The 16,351-nt window shown below is 45.2% G+C and overlaps 1 protein-coding gene across 2 annotated transcripts in view; it reads left to right on the top strand.

Annotated features, from left to right (window-relative positions):
- The window catches only part of CACNA2D3 (calcium voltage-gated channel auxiliary subunit alpha2delta 3), an 851,905-nt gene that overhangs the window by 767,432 nt on the left and 68,122 nt on the right, over positions 1-16,351 (top strand). For both annotated transcript variants that reach the window (XM_045078786.1, XM_045078785.1), the window contains 3 exons: positions 10,548-10,623; positions 13,341-13,393; positions 14,906-14,961. In XM_045078786.1, the coding sequence (XP_044934721.1) occupies positions 10,548-10,623; positions 13,341-13,393; positions 14,906-14,961 (185 nt within the window). The remainder of the gene's footprint in view (positions 1-10,547; positions 10,624-13,340; positions 13,394-14,905; positions 14,962-16,351) is intronic.

Here is a 16,351-nt window from a genome sequence, read left to right as displayed (position 1 = left end):
GTCTTCTCCTTGATGTGAGCGAAGTGTGGCTGGCATGAATCTAGAACTTTCTAGAACTTTCTTTGACTCTGAGAATAGGTAACATATTTGAGGAAAGGGAAGGACCGGGGACTTGACTCAAGTTTAAAAGCATCTGTTGTCGTTGTGGGAATTGGCCGACAATGCTCATGGGCCTCTTCGAAGGGGGCCATCGCTGGGGCCACGAGAGCAATGAGGGTTTACGTTTTGGAGTCAGATGGTTTGGATTCAAATTCAGACTCCGACAATTGCTAGCTTCGTGCCTGAGAATGAGTCAAGTGACCTCTCTGAGCTTCGGTTTCCTTACGTGGAAAATGAAGGTGATAATTACAGTTGCTTCCACGGGCTGCCGTCGGAGTTAATGAGATAATAATGAGCAGAAAGTTCGTACATAGTGCCTGGCATACATTAAGGGCTCAATGATTGCTAGCTACTTGCTGTGATTCACATTGTTGGAGGTCTTCACTCGGGCTTGGCTTTGCTGTCTGTCTGGCACCAGGTGGTGCTCCTTCTGCATTCCCATACCTCCCAGCAGGCTTCCCATGAGGGACATCTGGCCAGGGGGTCTCCAGTGTTGGGGCCCTGCGGTGCAGCCTCAGAGCCCAAAGGTGACAGTCCTTTCATTCAGAGAAGACCTGTATTTCAGAAGTACTGAAAGGAGGTAGCCAAAAGTACCTGGCGGTGCACTGGGATGGAAGTCATTCCCAGAACACAGGATGCCTGGAGGCCGAGTTGCTCTGGGGACATGGTTGAGCCCAGGGAAAGCTCAGGACTGGTTCCCTGCAGTGCCCTCATCTCTCCTCCCACTGTCTTGGACACTGCTGGAATGGCACCAGGTTTCTTAATTTGATCTGCTTATATCCAGTCTTCAAGAATGAGTTTTTAGAGATAAGAACCCTCCAAACCATCTTCTCCAAAAAGAGCTCACAGAGAACAGCCTCTCTGTCCTTTTTCCTTTCTCCCTCTCCCATGGTCCAGATTTGCTGCCCCTCTCTCTAAAGCAAGATGGTGCTTGTTTACATGGCAGTGGACCCTTTCCTGGATTGGCTGACCTGATGGTCATTTTACTTAGCAAGGGAGGGAGGGACAGAATATCCACTTCTAGGTCTATAGTGCCATGGGGAAGAGAGGGAAGCCAAAGACTTGTGCCAATCACCAACTTGAGGGACCTTTGAGAAAGTTCTGCTGCAGTGTGTGCAAACAATCTAAGAGACAAGATGGTTTCTCTTGGTGACTAGCTCAGTCTTCGACTTGACTGTGTTTACCCTGCTTACCTGTGACATTAGTATCCAGGGTCCAAATAACATACCAATAGCTTCAGCAATGTGAAAGCAATGATCACAATGGCTCCTTCCCTGAGCCACCTACCCCACACCAGGCCTGGGCTGCCCCTGACACATCTTAACCTCTTGCCGTACTTTCCAGCAACTCCGTGGGACAGGTATAAACAGGATCAGCTGCATAACTTGCAGGGCCCAGTGCAAACTGAAAATATAGGGTCCCTTGTTCAGAACGTTTTAAGAATTTCAAGGCAGTGACAGCAGAGCCTTCCACCAAGTATGAGGTTCTGTGAAATTACACAGGCTGCATGCCCGTGACCCTGGCCCTGGGTGTAAATATACCCATTTTATAGATGGTAGTGATGAGGCTTGGAAAGGTTAAGAACTTGCCCTAAGTCTCTGTGTAAGAGAGCTGTACTCTGAGCACAGAGAGAATGTCTAGCTCTGCCCTTCACCTGGTTCAGTGCACGATGGCACTGTGCTGTGGTTGGGGCTTCTTCCAGTTCTGTTTGAGAAGGGAAAGGTAGCTGAGGAAGATGATGGCTCAGCAGTGTCTTATCTGGGCGAGCAGAACTTGCGGGAGGGGAGGCCAACCATGCGATAACATCGCCCAGATTTCCTCCAGCGGAAGCTGATACCTCTTTGAACCAAGCCGCGTTCCCAGGCTCCCTGTGATTTCTCATGAGATTCCGTCTGCCCGGTCAGCTTTCTGGGTTTCTCAAACCGAGAGCTCCAAGTGCTTCTTCATTCTTACAACGAGAGTAAGTGGACTCCCTGGGTGGTGATTCATTTAGGGTTTTTCAGTTTAGCTATTTTTCTTTCTCACTCGCATTCACATCCCGGAAGAGTCTTGTTTTCATATTTCTCAAAATCCACACTCCACGGGCTCTCTCTGCTGTCATTGGCAGTGACATCACCCCTCTCATGATTACTAAGAGAACATCGAGTTTCAAAATATTTTTCTTAGAGTTCTTGTAAGAGCAATTTCTTAGAATTCATTTATCTCCCCACCCCACCTTGCTTGTCCCTAGTGATTCAAATTCAATGTCAAATATCCAGGAAAAGTGAAAATCTATGTATGTATGTTTTAATATATATAAAGTGAAAAACGTGTGTGTGTGTGTAGCCAGTCACAGGAGAGTATCCACGGTTCCTGAGAGGGTCTCCTTAATAGACTGGGCTTAAGTTATGGGCACTCCGGGTTGGGCACCAGAATCGTACTGTGTGGCTTTGCACAGACTTCCCATCTCTCCCAGCCTCCTTTTCTTCCTCACCCAAATATGGACCGCAGGATTTTGTGAGAATTAGCTAAAACAAAGTATAGGGAACTGCTCTGCACATGGCAAAGTTAGTGCAGTTAGAAGGTGAGATTAGCTCTTGGATAAGAGCTCCAAATGTCTGAGATCTTTTTTTTTTCTTTTCATTTTCTTCTTTTCTTTATTTTAATCCCTAAGGAACCCCCCCAAAGTGGTTCCTTAGCAACAGTTACCTCCACGGCACAGCCTTGGGGGTGGGCCCGGGGGCCTGGGCTCAACCAGCATCCCTGGAGAGCTTTTAAAACATGCCTGTGCTCAGGCGGCAACCCCAGGAGATTCATGGGAAATCCGGCTGGGGTTTTTAATGCTTTGTGGGGAGTATCCACGTGCTTCTCGTGCACAGTCAGGGTCAAGGAACATTAAGTCAAGAGCACCAGGGTACCGGTCTAGATGCGGTCCACTTTGGAGCAGTCTGATGTTGGGCCACGTTAACTCACTAAATTGCAGTTTTCTCAGCAGCAAAACAGACCTGAAAGAATTATTCACATACCTGCTGGTGGGGGTTAAATGGAATAACGCAGGCTTATACCAAACATCCTGGTGGGTTCTGCCAAAAGGTCTTCCCTTGTTCTTTGTGGATCTGATTAAGCTTGAGGAAGCAAAGACCAACTGGGCACACCTGGCCTTTGGCTTGCGGAGAAACGGTCTGCCTGCTAATAATCTGTTTTTGCTTTGGGAGCTACTGATAGTTCCTCTCTGTCTGGACTATGTGTTTTTTGCTTTTTTCGGTTTTGTTTATTTTATGCACTTGGTACCACATGCCTGAGCTCTCACCCCTTCATGACCGTGTTTTCCCCATGGGGCCTGGTGAATGTCTTCCGCACCTCGCCCCACACATTCATTAACATAGCTGACTTGTGTAGAATTCCCCGCAGTGGCTCCTTCTGCCCTTGAAATTGCCTTTCTAGAAAGGTGACACATCAGGCAGAATTCGGGGCTTCGACCATTTCTTCTCCTATCTCTGCGGGATGGAACTATACAAGGCTCTATTTAGGTTCCATGGCCAGTGCGGGGAGCTCTCCCTGTCCTTGGTCATCACATCACATTTCGGCCAATGCCTTGGCCTTGGAGTCTTGAGAGTGTCAAAGGAGAAGTTGGTTACGTCTGAGGGCTGCTCTCTCCTGCCGACTGCTCCCCCAGTGTCTAGTACTCAACACTCATGTCGTGAGTGTAATGGCTTCTCGGCTTCCTGTTGACCCGACTGTTTCCACAGAAGTATGCTTCGTCAGAGGTGGCACTGAAAAGAACAAGAAGACAGATCGGCTTGAACAAGTGTGTTTCTGAGCCAAACTTTCTGGAATGTGGAGACATGAAGATTCCAGGGCCCTGCACTTTAAAATCCTAAAGCTGCTGCTTGAGCATCCCCCATGACAGCAGTAAGAATCGCGGCCCTCCTCTTCATCTAAATAGCAGCACGCCTCATTTACTAAATACCAGGTACTGAGGCCCGACATCATTCCAGGTAGTTTACGTGTATAACCTTCACGCATCCCCATAACAATTCCGAGACATAACTACCACCATTATTTCCATTTGACAAAGGAGGACCTTTGACGTGGAGGTTCCGAGCATCTGAGGGCCTTGTCTGAGTTCACCCACAGCAGTGAGTGGGGGAGATGGAATTTGCACTGATGTCTCTCAGATTCTGAATTGCAGACCAGATTGATCCAATCCTCCCTCATTTTTTCCCCTAGTCGGAGTAGATTGAAGTATTTCTTTTAGAGAAATTTGTTCACATTTATGCTCATTTGGCTTTAGGAGATAGAGAAAGAAAGTTTCTTAATCCAACATTGAGTCCAATATACCAGTTAGTTTTTCTAAAAATAATAGGAAATTCCAGAATAACAAGGGGCTAAAGAACATAGCAGTTTTTTTTTTCTCTTTTATATGAAGGAAGTCTAAAAATACCAATTTGTTGTTGTCATGGACTCACAACCACATCTTTTTTTCCCTCTACCTTCTTCTGTCGGCATTTAAACTCAAGGTTACTTCATGGTCCAAGATAGCTGCTTAGTTCCAGCCATCACATCTGCTGTCTAGGCTGGCAGAAGGAGGAGGATCCAGGGAGGTCCAAAAAAGTCCAATTAACAAGTAATTTTATTGATTTATTAAAGTAAATTAAGGTTTATTTATTCAAGTGTTTAGTCCTATACAATATTTCTGCTTCATCAAACAGCCTCTCCTAACTACAAAGGAACCTGGGAAATGTGCATACCAAAAAGTCAGGGTTCTGCTTGGCAGAAGAGGAAAATGGACTTTGGGAGACTATAATAATCTCTGCCACATGCATCCTGCCTGCTGGCTTCGGAACACACTTGTCCTCTAAATATTGAATCTGATTTCCTGTGATATGCACTTGGAAAAACTTCTAGAGATGGGGCTGTGTTCACAACACCCAGTTACCCCCACAGCCCACCTACCCATTGCAGTCCTGAACACAAATGGTCATGGGCACCGACTAACTCATCTGTCCACGATGCTGGACCCCAAGCAGCACAAGCAGGAACACTCAGTAACACCCGTGGCGGTGACCAATAGCAATAATGGCACCAGCAACACCAGCGTCCCTAGGTACTGGCACGCTGAGCCTCAGTTACATGCAGTGCACCGTGTTGAGCCCTGCACAGGCATCGTGGTGGTACAGTGCTGTGAAATGTAGACATGAACTTGGCAGAGCCCAAGGAAGCTCCCCCAGCATCCAGGTTTCTTGCCTCAAGTTGGTTTTACATAAACTCATTCTCCAAGCAGAATTCCACCGTTTCCTTCTATTTCTTACTCAAACAAAGAGGCAAAAGAAATTTAATCTTTTCTATGTGGCATTAATCAAGATTCCATTTTCCCCTTCAGTTAAGCTCATTTTTGCGGAAGGGGCAGGTGAACGGACAGACAGACTGCCGACTAGGTGCTCTTACCCCCATGCATGCATATTATCCTTAGCCTTGGGATCCAAGCAGCCGGTCCACTCAGGGCTGTAATAACCTTGGAGCAGTGATTTCACCTTCTGAGCCTGTTTCTTTTCCTATAACATGTCACCGTGCCCCGGACACAAGAGCTAATGCCTGCATGCTGGCAGAAAGTAATTGGTTATTATTGTTATTGCTTTTATTACCAGGGTGCGATGCTGACATGACCACTCTCTGAAGCTTTGCTTTGTTTTATATTATCAGCACCTGCTGATGAAAAGCATTTGCTGCTCCAAGTATACGGTGAGGGAGGCGTTTTCCCATGGCTCGCTCCTCAGGGTTCTTCGCTAGACCCCCGGTAGCCCCAGGACCTTGTGTGTGGCCACATGGCACAGCTTATTCTCTGCTAAGGAAGGATGCTCATTCACTATATTTGTGCCAGGGATTCCCAGGCAGGGCCTCAAAGCGGGCAGGGCCAGGATCATGTAAATTCCGCATCTCTGCTGTATTCCTTGTGCTGGGCTGACCCTGAAAAGCGGTACCGTCTCTGTGAGAAGTTGCTCTGGGATGACACGGCCACCAGTGTGAGAAGGAGAAATGGGAGAAAACGGATAGCACCTATTGGACTTCCTGTTAACACTCAGATCAACAGATGGAGCTTCTCCCCTCTCTTGGTTTTCTGAGATGTAAGAACGAGTAAGGCTTCCCTTCGTGACAGTGGCTTTGTTAAGAATTTTCTGTGTTCCCGGGCCCTGTCCTATCCCTTGCAAGTTGAAAGCTGCCCCAGAGAGTACATTTTATAGCTCGACCAAAGAATATGTATTTTTACCTGCTACCCTAGGGAGTCACTTTACTTCTCGTACTTGCAGATTCAAAAACACTTAAATAGGTCCCATGGTGAGTTTCTGCGTCAGATGCCTCCCTGTCCCGTTTTTAGGACTGTATTTACAAACATTACGCGGTTTCAAGATTGGGTTTGGGGCAAATTGCTTAAGCAGCCCTCATCCAGTGAGTCATTGTAGGGAAAGGACCTGGCCTTGCGGGCACACAGTAGGTGTTTAATAAATGCTGGTCCCCGCCGTTACTCACAAGTCGAAACAAGCTGAGCTCATGCCTTTGAAATTGAACCTTTTAATTCTTAGCAGAAATATTTTTCTTGGTCATGATTTTTGTCTCGTTGGAAAAGCACAGTAAAATCGCTTTCCGCAAGTCCCAGTGCCCTGGGCCTGTCGTCCGCGGGGCACACAGGGCTGTCTAGGTTTTCTTTTCAGCACTTTTGAGTTTCTCCTCACTGTATCTGCCTTCCGTCAGTTTCAAAGAGACCCGTCTGGGGAGCGCGGAGATGTTAATGATAAGGTCTCAGCGGCAGCCTGCGGCTGGAGTGGCCTGGTGGGGATGTCATGGGGATTAAGCCATGTTATCTGTAATAAGGATAAACTCCCACTGCTGAGGGCAGCCGTGCTGCACCAGTCTTGGGCCGGGCATGTGGCTCAGGGCTTATTTTAGAGCCGAATGAAAGCAGGCAATTATCATGTTCTTTAACTATAATCAGCCAAACAGGATACAGGTAGCCACAAAATGGAGTTATTTAAAACAGTAACAAAATCACTTCAAAAAGGGTAATAATCTGGAAGTCTCTCTTTCTGCAACATCTAGTTAAAGCTGTCTAAGCGTGGAGAAGACAGGGAAGGCTTGTTCTCTAACCTCCTCGATGGCAATGGGATAGGAAAGCTTCCTTGGGAAAGGAAAGGCGGGATCCCTGGCCCGGAGGCTGCCCCACAGCCCTTGAGTCTGGCCTCACTGTATAAACTCCAGCCTTTGAAGATGGTCCCAGGAGAACCCTGCGCTTTCCTGGGAGGGTAGCCCAGCCAGCTGGTCCCTCCTGGCCCACTGACCACAGACTTAAAAGCTGATTCAGGACTTGGGCTATGAGACCTTATGTTAGGCAGCCTTTTCTGTGACATTCCAGTGAGACTGGCAGGGGGCACGGGGCGGGATTCTAAGCACGTCCCAGAATCTGTCAGAGCCGGCTTGTGGGCAGAAGGCAGAGTGAGGGGGATTCCTGGAATTCTGGCTCTGCCGTTGGTGAGGAGTGTGAACTCAGACGCACTGCTGCAGCTGGCTAAGACTCAGTTTAGCCCTCTGTGAAATGGGGATGATTAGAATTCTATCTTGTAGGGCTTGGCTTCCTGGAGTCCCTTGCTCATGGTTGCTAAAGAGCGCTCAGAAGACATGAGCCCTTGTTATCACGGTCCTCAGCTCTGACACCCACGGATAGAAGTTCCCATGTCACGTCTCCGTAACCCCAGTGCGACTCCTGAAGGTGTCTTGTACCGCAGTAACAGACATGAATTTTACGCTGCATCCTTTGTGCCAATGAGCTAAGAAAATCAGGAGGCCTGTCCATCCTCCAGCCAGCTGGGGAAAGCTGAGTCAGTTCCATTGCATTAAACACGACCCCCATTAATTAATAATGACAATGAAAACCAGACTAATAAATTCTAACAGCCACGGCAGCCCTGCCTTCTGTTGAAAGCTTCCTCTGGACCAGATCCTGTGCTAAATGCGATACGTATGTAACCTCCGGTAATCCCACAACCAACCCATAACGTAGCCATTTTTCTCACCATATGACAGAGGAAATTGGGGTGTCCAAAGAGTAAAACAAAACAAACAAAACAATGGTAATAAGTGGACGGGTTAGGATGGAGCTTCTAACTGGCTTCTAACTGGCCTCGAAGCTGCTGCTGTCGAGGCCACAGGACCAGTCAGTTGAGGCCTTGGGAATGGGGTAGCTTGGAGATTCCAAACTCCAACAGGCTTTCTGTTATAAGAATCATATTTAGCCAGCATGCTAAGTAGTGTATTTCAGTGTATTTCCACATCTGATTATTTAAATCTTAGGACATCTTTGTGAGTCATTTTACAAGGGAGAAAATGAAATTTCAGAAGAGGGTTAGCATCTTGCTCAAGATTGTACCCTAGAGGGATGCCTGGGTGGTTCCGTAGGTTAAGCGTTCTATTTCATCTCAGGTCACGATCTCAGGGACCTGGGATCGATCCCGAGTCGGGCACCGGACTCCATCTTCCTCTGCTTCTGCCCTCCCCCTGCTTGTGCATGTTCTCTCTCCCAAATAAATAAATAAATAAGTAAATAAAATCTTAAAAAAAAAATGCACCCTAGATAATAACCATCCAAACCAAGGCCATATCCACGTCTGCACGACTCTAAGCACAGGCACGTTCCACTCAGCCCATGCTGCCTCTCACCACGCTCTGGCCCACATTTCCACTGTGGAGACAGAGTTGAGCAGTATGAAAAGGACGGAGCCAATCACAATTCTTGTCAAGTCCTAGAAAGCCCTTCCAGGGGCACAAACAGATATCTCCTGGATGAGGTGGAGACTGGTGTGGTGGGGCAATCAAGGACCAAAGAGAGTTGTCCTGTGCGGTCTGCAGTTGGTTCCATGGCTGGGGTCGCAGCAGGGCTATGCCAGTGATGAGCATTTCAGTGGAAATTTGTTTGGGGACTTCCCTGAGCCAGATGCTTGGCTGGTTTATGGGCTACGTTTCTGTCTCAATAAACTCAGATTCTCCTGGCATCTGCCAGGAAGGAAAAAGCCAGAGGAGAGGGAATGAGACCAGAAGAAATGTTCTGATGAGGGAGAGGCTTTGGGGATTTGCTGGGAGATCGTGTGACCACTGGAGCCCTCCTGGGCTCTGCTGCCAAAGTCACCTATATGGTTCTGGTTAGGAGCTGGTTTCCATCTTGACCTGGTCAAGCATGGTTAGTTTTCTACTTGGTGCCTGTAGATGGTTCTTTGTTCAATCCATTTGTGTGATGCCTCTAGCTTATTGTCCAGAGGAGGTCTTCACCCCTTATTTGAATTTAACCTCTTCTGTCTAGTTGTGACATCTTCCTGTCAAGACTCAGGCAATCAGGCAATCATTCATGCTTTCAACTTTTGGCAGCCGAATGCTTTCTTCATGCTGGGTGTTGGGCTAATGCGCAGGGTCCAACACCAGTCCTGCTCCATTGAACTTTGCTAAGCACTGTATTATTCTAGAAAGGAACTCCTTCAGAGAGAATTCCTTGCAGTCATTTAGGAGTTCATGTATCTCAGTATTAACACGTCATCTGGTAGTTATGTAATTCAGACCAGACTTCAAGTGCCTCTTCTTTGGGGTACCAGAGTAATGGGAAGGGGAGCTGGTGGGAGGATGGAAGGCATGCTGCCTCTGGGATAAGGTGTTTGCTCCTTCTAGAACCTTCAACTGGCTACTATTCTCCATTCTCTGTAAAATTGGTGATGAGTATTAAAATATCTGCAACAATTATAAAGTGAAATGTCTTGGCCATTGAGTAAAGGTTGTAATTGGAAATGAGAGCTCTACTTTCATCCTTGGTGGAGAAAAAAAATATATCCATTTTCTTGTTTCATAAGTGGCACTTTTTTCAAAAGCAAAATATAGTCACCGTGATGGTGGTGGTAGCTGGGAGTGGGGATTACAACCGATAAGCCAACTGATTTCCAAAAAATTGTCAAAGCGCCGGGCTGATCTTGGTGTAGGATTGTTTCCTCGTGCTTGAGAGAGAGTGGATCCTGCCAATTCCAAACTCAAAATGGCCCTTCCCAGCTCTCCTCCATCCTGGAGACATGGCCCAAGCAAACTCCCTTCCAGGGCCCAGAATCCAGTTCAGAACAGCAACATCCCTCTGGAGTATACTCATCAATGCACATCAACCTTGTTTAAGCCAAAATGATTGTTTCATCAAGCTGGTGGGCTTCCATCCCTCTCTCCTTACCTAATCCCAGTACCTTTCCTCCCTTGGCTCTGCAGGTTCCAAGTGTGACATGGCCGTGTCTCCAGTCCTAGACTTTGCATGTTCCTCATTTGTCATCTTTGTTAGACCTGCGTTTGTTTGTGTTTGTCACTGCTGTACTTGGTGGTGGTGCGGTGACCGTTCACCATGCTGGTTCACCCGTAGCTTCCCATTGAGTGATCCTGCTTTCTATTCTTTCCTATAGAATTACCCTTTATGACTATCAAGCCATGTGCAAGGCCAACAAGGACAGCAGTGATGGCGCCAGCAGGCTACTGGATGTAAGTATGGCGCAGTCACCCAAAAAGACAGGGACACGTTTCTATCTGCCTCTCAGTGTGAGCATGTTTTTACCTTTGGAGTAATCAAGTGTATCTTTTTCAAAACCACGACTGTTTTAACCAATGTTTAACCCAATGTTTAAACCATTAATGTTTTAAAGTGCTCCCGATTTTACTGGTTAACAAAAACCACTTCCATTCAAACCCAAATCCACTGATTATATGAATGATAAGTGGGTCTTACTTACTTACTACAATTTGATGGACAGATGTGCCCCCTTCTGATGGACAGAAAAGGGGACACGTTTTGGCGATTCTCTGATTCTCATATAAAAGAGAATTTGGGTTGGCTCATCAGAAGTCTTCCCTTTGGTTTGTAAGAAACTGATTAATCTGAGAACAAATTCACATGTGGATCCTAGATTCTCTATCCTATTCAGGGTTCTGCTGAGCTTCGGTGGCTCATTTTCGCTGGAGCTGGTTCCATCAGTGATGTCACGATGATGTCATATCAACATAGATATCATATCATTAGAAACAGGCTTTCAGACTGCCGGAAATTAACTGTTATAATTTACTGCCAGTTAAAAAAATATAATTTACAATGTATAAGCAATGTAAGTGTGGCCATCCGTCACCTGAAAACCCAGGAAAAACAGTTACAGTATACTTCGACGTAACCCTGCATGTGTGTATAATAAATATAATCTTTGCGTGTTATCGTTTTGGAAATTCCAAAAGTTAACCTGAAATCTGGTTTGAAACACAAAATTTATGAGCTATTTTGGCTTTTAAAATATAAACACGCACCTTCTCATTTGCAGATGTAAGATCTTTAGGGGAGATTATTTAAAATCCAAATATTTAACGTGGTTCTCCTCCACTGAGGGGGCAAGAAATGATTTGGAGCTGGAAAATCTCTGAAAGGCAGCTAGGAAGTGAAAGTTGAATGTTTTTGAAAAATACCGCTTTTTAGTGAGAATCAACATGCCTTCCCAAATCCAACTTCCCTAGACTTAGCGTGAATATTTCTAGACTTAAAATGTTCCCAAGATATGTTTTCATCATCGGGCTTAAGAGCTCAATGGCTTTACTCTTCTGAATGATAATGTGCATTTAAATTTTTAATCCTGTATTTACATAATCCCTTTGTATACCCATACATTGAGTCAGTGTCTGGCACAGAATGCTTGAGTGCCCTTCCCTCCCACCCCCACCTACCCCCTTGGCCCCAAGGGAGCTGCCCGGGTGCCTGCCCCTCCCCACCTCCAGAGCTGCCCTAATCTCTCTATTCATTCCCTCCTCCCAGGGACCCACACTACCCAGGACTCCTGAAATGTCACTACACCCTTCCCGGCAGGTACAAAGGCACAGAACAGTCCCAGCGTCTGACCACCAGGGTCTTTTTGAAAGAAAGATAGTTCTTTTCCAAGCAATAAGAAATAGAATGGCAGAACCCCAGGATGGCGGGTCGCGTTGGGTTTTAGGAAATAGTTAATAATTCACATCCTTATCTGAATCTAATCCCGAGGGCTCTGTGATTCAGGCCATGACGTTGACACACTCAATTAAATCAGAGCCAGAGAACCAGTCTGAAATCTGTGTGGGCGGAGAATAACCCCAGTAGACTGTTATTACTGTTGTTTTGTTCATTGAGTTACTGACTTGAAAAGGGAAATGTCGAGAATGGTTAGAGGTATATAAATTAGTTTTTGTTTTATTTAAAACGGGATCATCCCCCCATTCCTGGTTCTCATCTTTATCATCAAAATGCTCAGAAGGCAGGATTAAATACCCATAACTTTGGAGACCAGGCTTTGGCATTTCAGTTCTCTGATAACCTAAAGGCAACCACAAGAGGTTCTGAGATTTTTCTGGACCTGCCATCTGGGGGAGGGCTTTGCCAAAGTCAGTGCCTCTCTCAAGTGCACCTTCTACTAGAGTATCTGGCATATGTAGATTCAAAGAACCAAAGGAGGGGGAGACCTGCTATTTTCCCAGAATTCAGGAAATTGAATTATCCACATAGAAAGGATCATAGAATAAACAATCCAGCTGCTTTTTTAAATTAAAATATTCTAAAATAAAGATTAGGCTGTCAATGCCTTCTTTTATAGAGTTGAAGGGGATTTTCTGCAAGGATAAAATCACATGTTTTTATGGTTGTCTTTCTTTCCCCAACCCATCCCCCCCAAACCTAAATATGTCTGCGGGAGAAAAGGCAGCTTAAATCCTACATAACTCATGGGCAACATTAAAATCAACTTGTGCAACTTGTGCTTATTTCAGTGAATGACATGCAGTGATGGAGAACAGGGAATCACCTTTCTGAGAGGCAGATCTGTGAATTACCATTTGAAATTAGTTATATGATTTTAGCCCCTCAGCATTAGGCTGCAAAATATTAGCCCCTGGAGGGTAAAGGTTTAAACATCGTTTGCTGAACTTCCTTTTTCCTCCCAGAGATAACCCCTGTATTAGATCATGTTTATTTTACTTGTAAATCACATCTCACTACAGGGGAGTTCAAAGTTTTAAAGTGTTAGTTTTAGGATACAGTATCCAACCATGTCTTCTTTTAGCTAGAGCTTCAATGTTTTTTAACGTGATATCAATCTCTCTTGAAGAATAACATTGTCTTTATGTAAAGCCTTAAGTTAAACTACAAATTTCATGTGTGATGCATTGTTTTCAATGAACTGAATTCTTCTCTTCAGCCTTATAATGCCTTCCTCGCTGCAGTAAAATGGATAATGACAGAACTTGTCTTGTAAGTACAATTGGCCACATTTTTAAATAGTATTGCTTTTCTTTTGTATTATACAGTGAATCGGAAGACTGTGTTTCATGTTTTGAACAACCATTAGATTCAGACTGCTCTGAGATAACCTCACTGAACATCTCAAAATATTGAAAGCTGAGACCAGAAAATTATCTTTCAGTTATTCATGGTCACTGCGTATGCCCTTATGTCATTGCTTAGCAGAATAAGAGCATGCAATATACAAACCAAATTTATTTATTGTGGTTAGTGTTAAATTTAACATAGATGTCTGGCTGTTTTTAATGCAGCCTGGGTGGGCTGTGGTCAGAAGAACAAATTGCCAGTGCTGCCCAGTGTGTTCCTTCGGATGTGTTGGCATGTGCAAGGGGTGGGGGGAGGGGAGGCCTTGTGCAGGAGACGGGAGCTTGTGTATTTCATGGGTCAGGGACTGGGGACTTTTCTCAGGTGTGAATTAACTGTTTACCTTGTCAAGCTATGGTCCTATTTGAAGGGTGCTGGATGCATGTGTGTGACTTAGGTCAGATTGAAATGGGACAAAGATAAAAGGCTTGACTCCCAGAAAAGATACTGGACACACGACAGAAACACTGTATTCTGTGAAAGAGAGGAATTCCATAGATGAGCATGAAAACCAAATTGTTTAACCTACGCCAAATTCTCAGGTTCTGATTTTGCCCACTGCGGCTCCAATTCTGAGGGCTGGAGGCAGATCTCTTCCCATTTGATGAAGAGCCATTGTCTTCTTTATTGCTTTCATGTAATCTATATTAATTTCACAACATTATAAATTGAAATTCATTTCTCTTATATACATAAGAGGCAGAAAATACAGTAACAGACAATGGTGAGATTTTGATTGACAGTGAGCTGCTTGAGGTAGTAGCCTAAAAGAGAAATGATGGGATTTTGATCTATCACTATTCATTTGGAGGATGATTTATATTACTTTTGCATTTTTTACCAGCAATGGAGAAATCCTGATTTTTTTTTTTTTGAAATTGCATTGTGGCAAAAGTTCATCAAGAGAAATTTGTTCCACCACCCCCCCCCCACCCGCCACAGGGCTGTTGCATTGCAGTATAAATCTGGGAAGCATCCTTTATTACTGCAGATTATAGTCCAGGTAAAGAATATGCTATTTGTATCTTAGCATACAGGCAGAAGAAACACTTTGGAAATTGACTTTGGAAATAGACTCAGACTATAGCTGGAAAACCATTTCTGCTGACAAACAGGGTATTTCTCAACAGAGTCCTTGAGTCTAGAAGAAACCTAGTTTCAGGGTTTGGCTGGCATTGATGATCAAATAACCTTTCACAAATAAGATAAAGCCCAGCGAAAATTCAGTGGTCCCAGAACCAACCCTACTGGGTACCTTCTGATCAGGGTGTTATTGTTCCAAAAGCAGTGAGCAATGCTGAGAAGAACAGAATGTCGCTGTTCCGTACAGGAGGGCAGATGACCAAATAACCCTGGGCTTTTTCATCCCCTGTTTAGGTTCCTGGTGGAATTTAACCTCTGTAGTTGGTGGCACTCAGATATGACGGCCAAAGGTAAGCAGCCACCAATTCCTCTTTCTCAGCTCAGAGTGATAAAGCTCGAGTTCCCTGGCTCCTGTTCATCCAGGCTGAGCTCACATAAAACTACGCAGGACAAAGTGATGATTTTTCTGCTCTGTCAGTGAAAGGCATCCTCTGCGCCAATTCGGCAGCACCGTCCAGTCTCACAAAAATTCCAACTTTCATTCTGCCCGCGTGGAACGTACGCTTTGACCTGTTTCCTTAACTAAGACTTTGAGGTCATGACATTGCACAGGTGAATTCTTCAAAAAGCTCTTGGGCAGTGCTTAAAATAGAAGGGAGATACGTCGCCTCTTTCAGGAGGAGTGAATGGATAACCACTCTGATTTTTTGTTTGTTTGATCATTTTGCATGATTATCCTCGTAAAATAGAAATCCAATCCTATTACTCTCCCTGCTCAAAAGCCTTCAGTGATTTGAGCAGTAATTAGTAGAAACTCTTAGAGGTATGAGTTGCAGAGGTGGATCAGTGCTGGTTCCCAGGTTTGCCTTTGGCAAGTTAGCTTATCTCTTCAAGACTCAGTTTCCCCATAGTAAGCAAAATGGGAGGCACAGCACATAATATTTACCTCCTGTCATGTGTGTGTTTAACGATAAATCATACTCTATGCTGAGCATGGTGACTGGAACATAATTAGCCCTCAACAAATGACAGCTGTAATTAACTTAGGACACCAGCACTGACAGCGTTGACCGACGAGTCAAGTCCCCATGCCCTACAAAACCGGGGCTCTTTAATGAGGGCCGTCTCACGGCCGTCTGCCCCACCTGCTCCGTCCCACGCTGTTTCTCAGAGAACGCTCTGCTCTTTCTTTTCTGCGTGTGTGCATGCATGTTCATTTGCGTACCTGGGATGACGGGAACCGGCAGTAGACCACACGGCTTACGATTATTTTTAAATTATCTTTTTCAAAGAGGTAGATGAAAATTGCCTCAGCCTTCCCCAGGTGCTGGATATATTTCAATCTGACATTTCCTCTCCCATCCCTTAAGATCCTGGTCCGGGAGGATTCCCTCGATTCTCCCAGGAAGAGTTAGCAAGCATGTCCTTCTTACTCCTATTCCAATCAGCTCACCTATTTATGTCTCTAGCTCTTCTGCGCCACTATTGTCTCACTTTGTTGGCTTCACACGAGAGTTTCTTGATGGCCGGAGCTATGCTTTATAGCCACTGTTATCCTTTAGTACCTAATGTTGCTCAGCACATAGCAGGTGCACAGTGTTTGCTTACTGAATACCCTAACTGTTCTTACGTCGGGTATGACCAGTATTGCCACTGTCATCAAGGCTTTATAACTTTCAAATAGGCCTCTGTTGCCTAAATTCAGGAACTCCCTCATTTCTTGTTAGAGAATGACACGGA

Source organism: Mustela putorius, unplaced genomic scaffold, assembly GCF_011764305.1.
Source record: "Mustela putorius furo isolate JIRA1106 unplaced genomic scaffold, ASM1176430v1.1 tig00000095_pilon_pilon_pilon, whole genome shotgun sequence".
NCBI classification, from domain to species: domain Eukaryota; kingdom Metazoa; phylum Chordata; class Mammalia; order Carnivora; family Mustelidae; genus Mustela; species Mustela putorius.
This window is presented reverse-complemented; position numbering and strand designations above follow the sequence as displayed.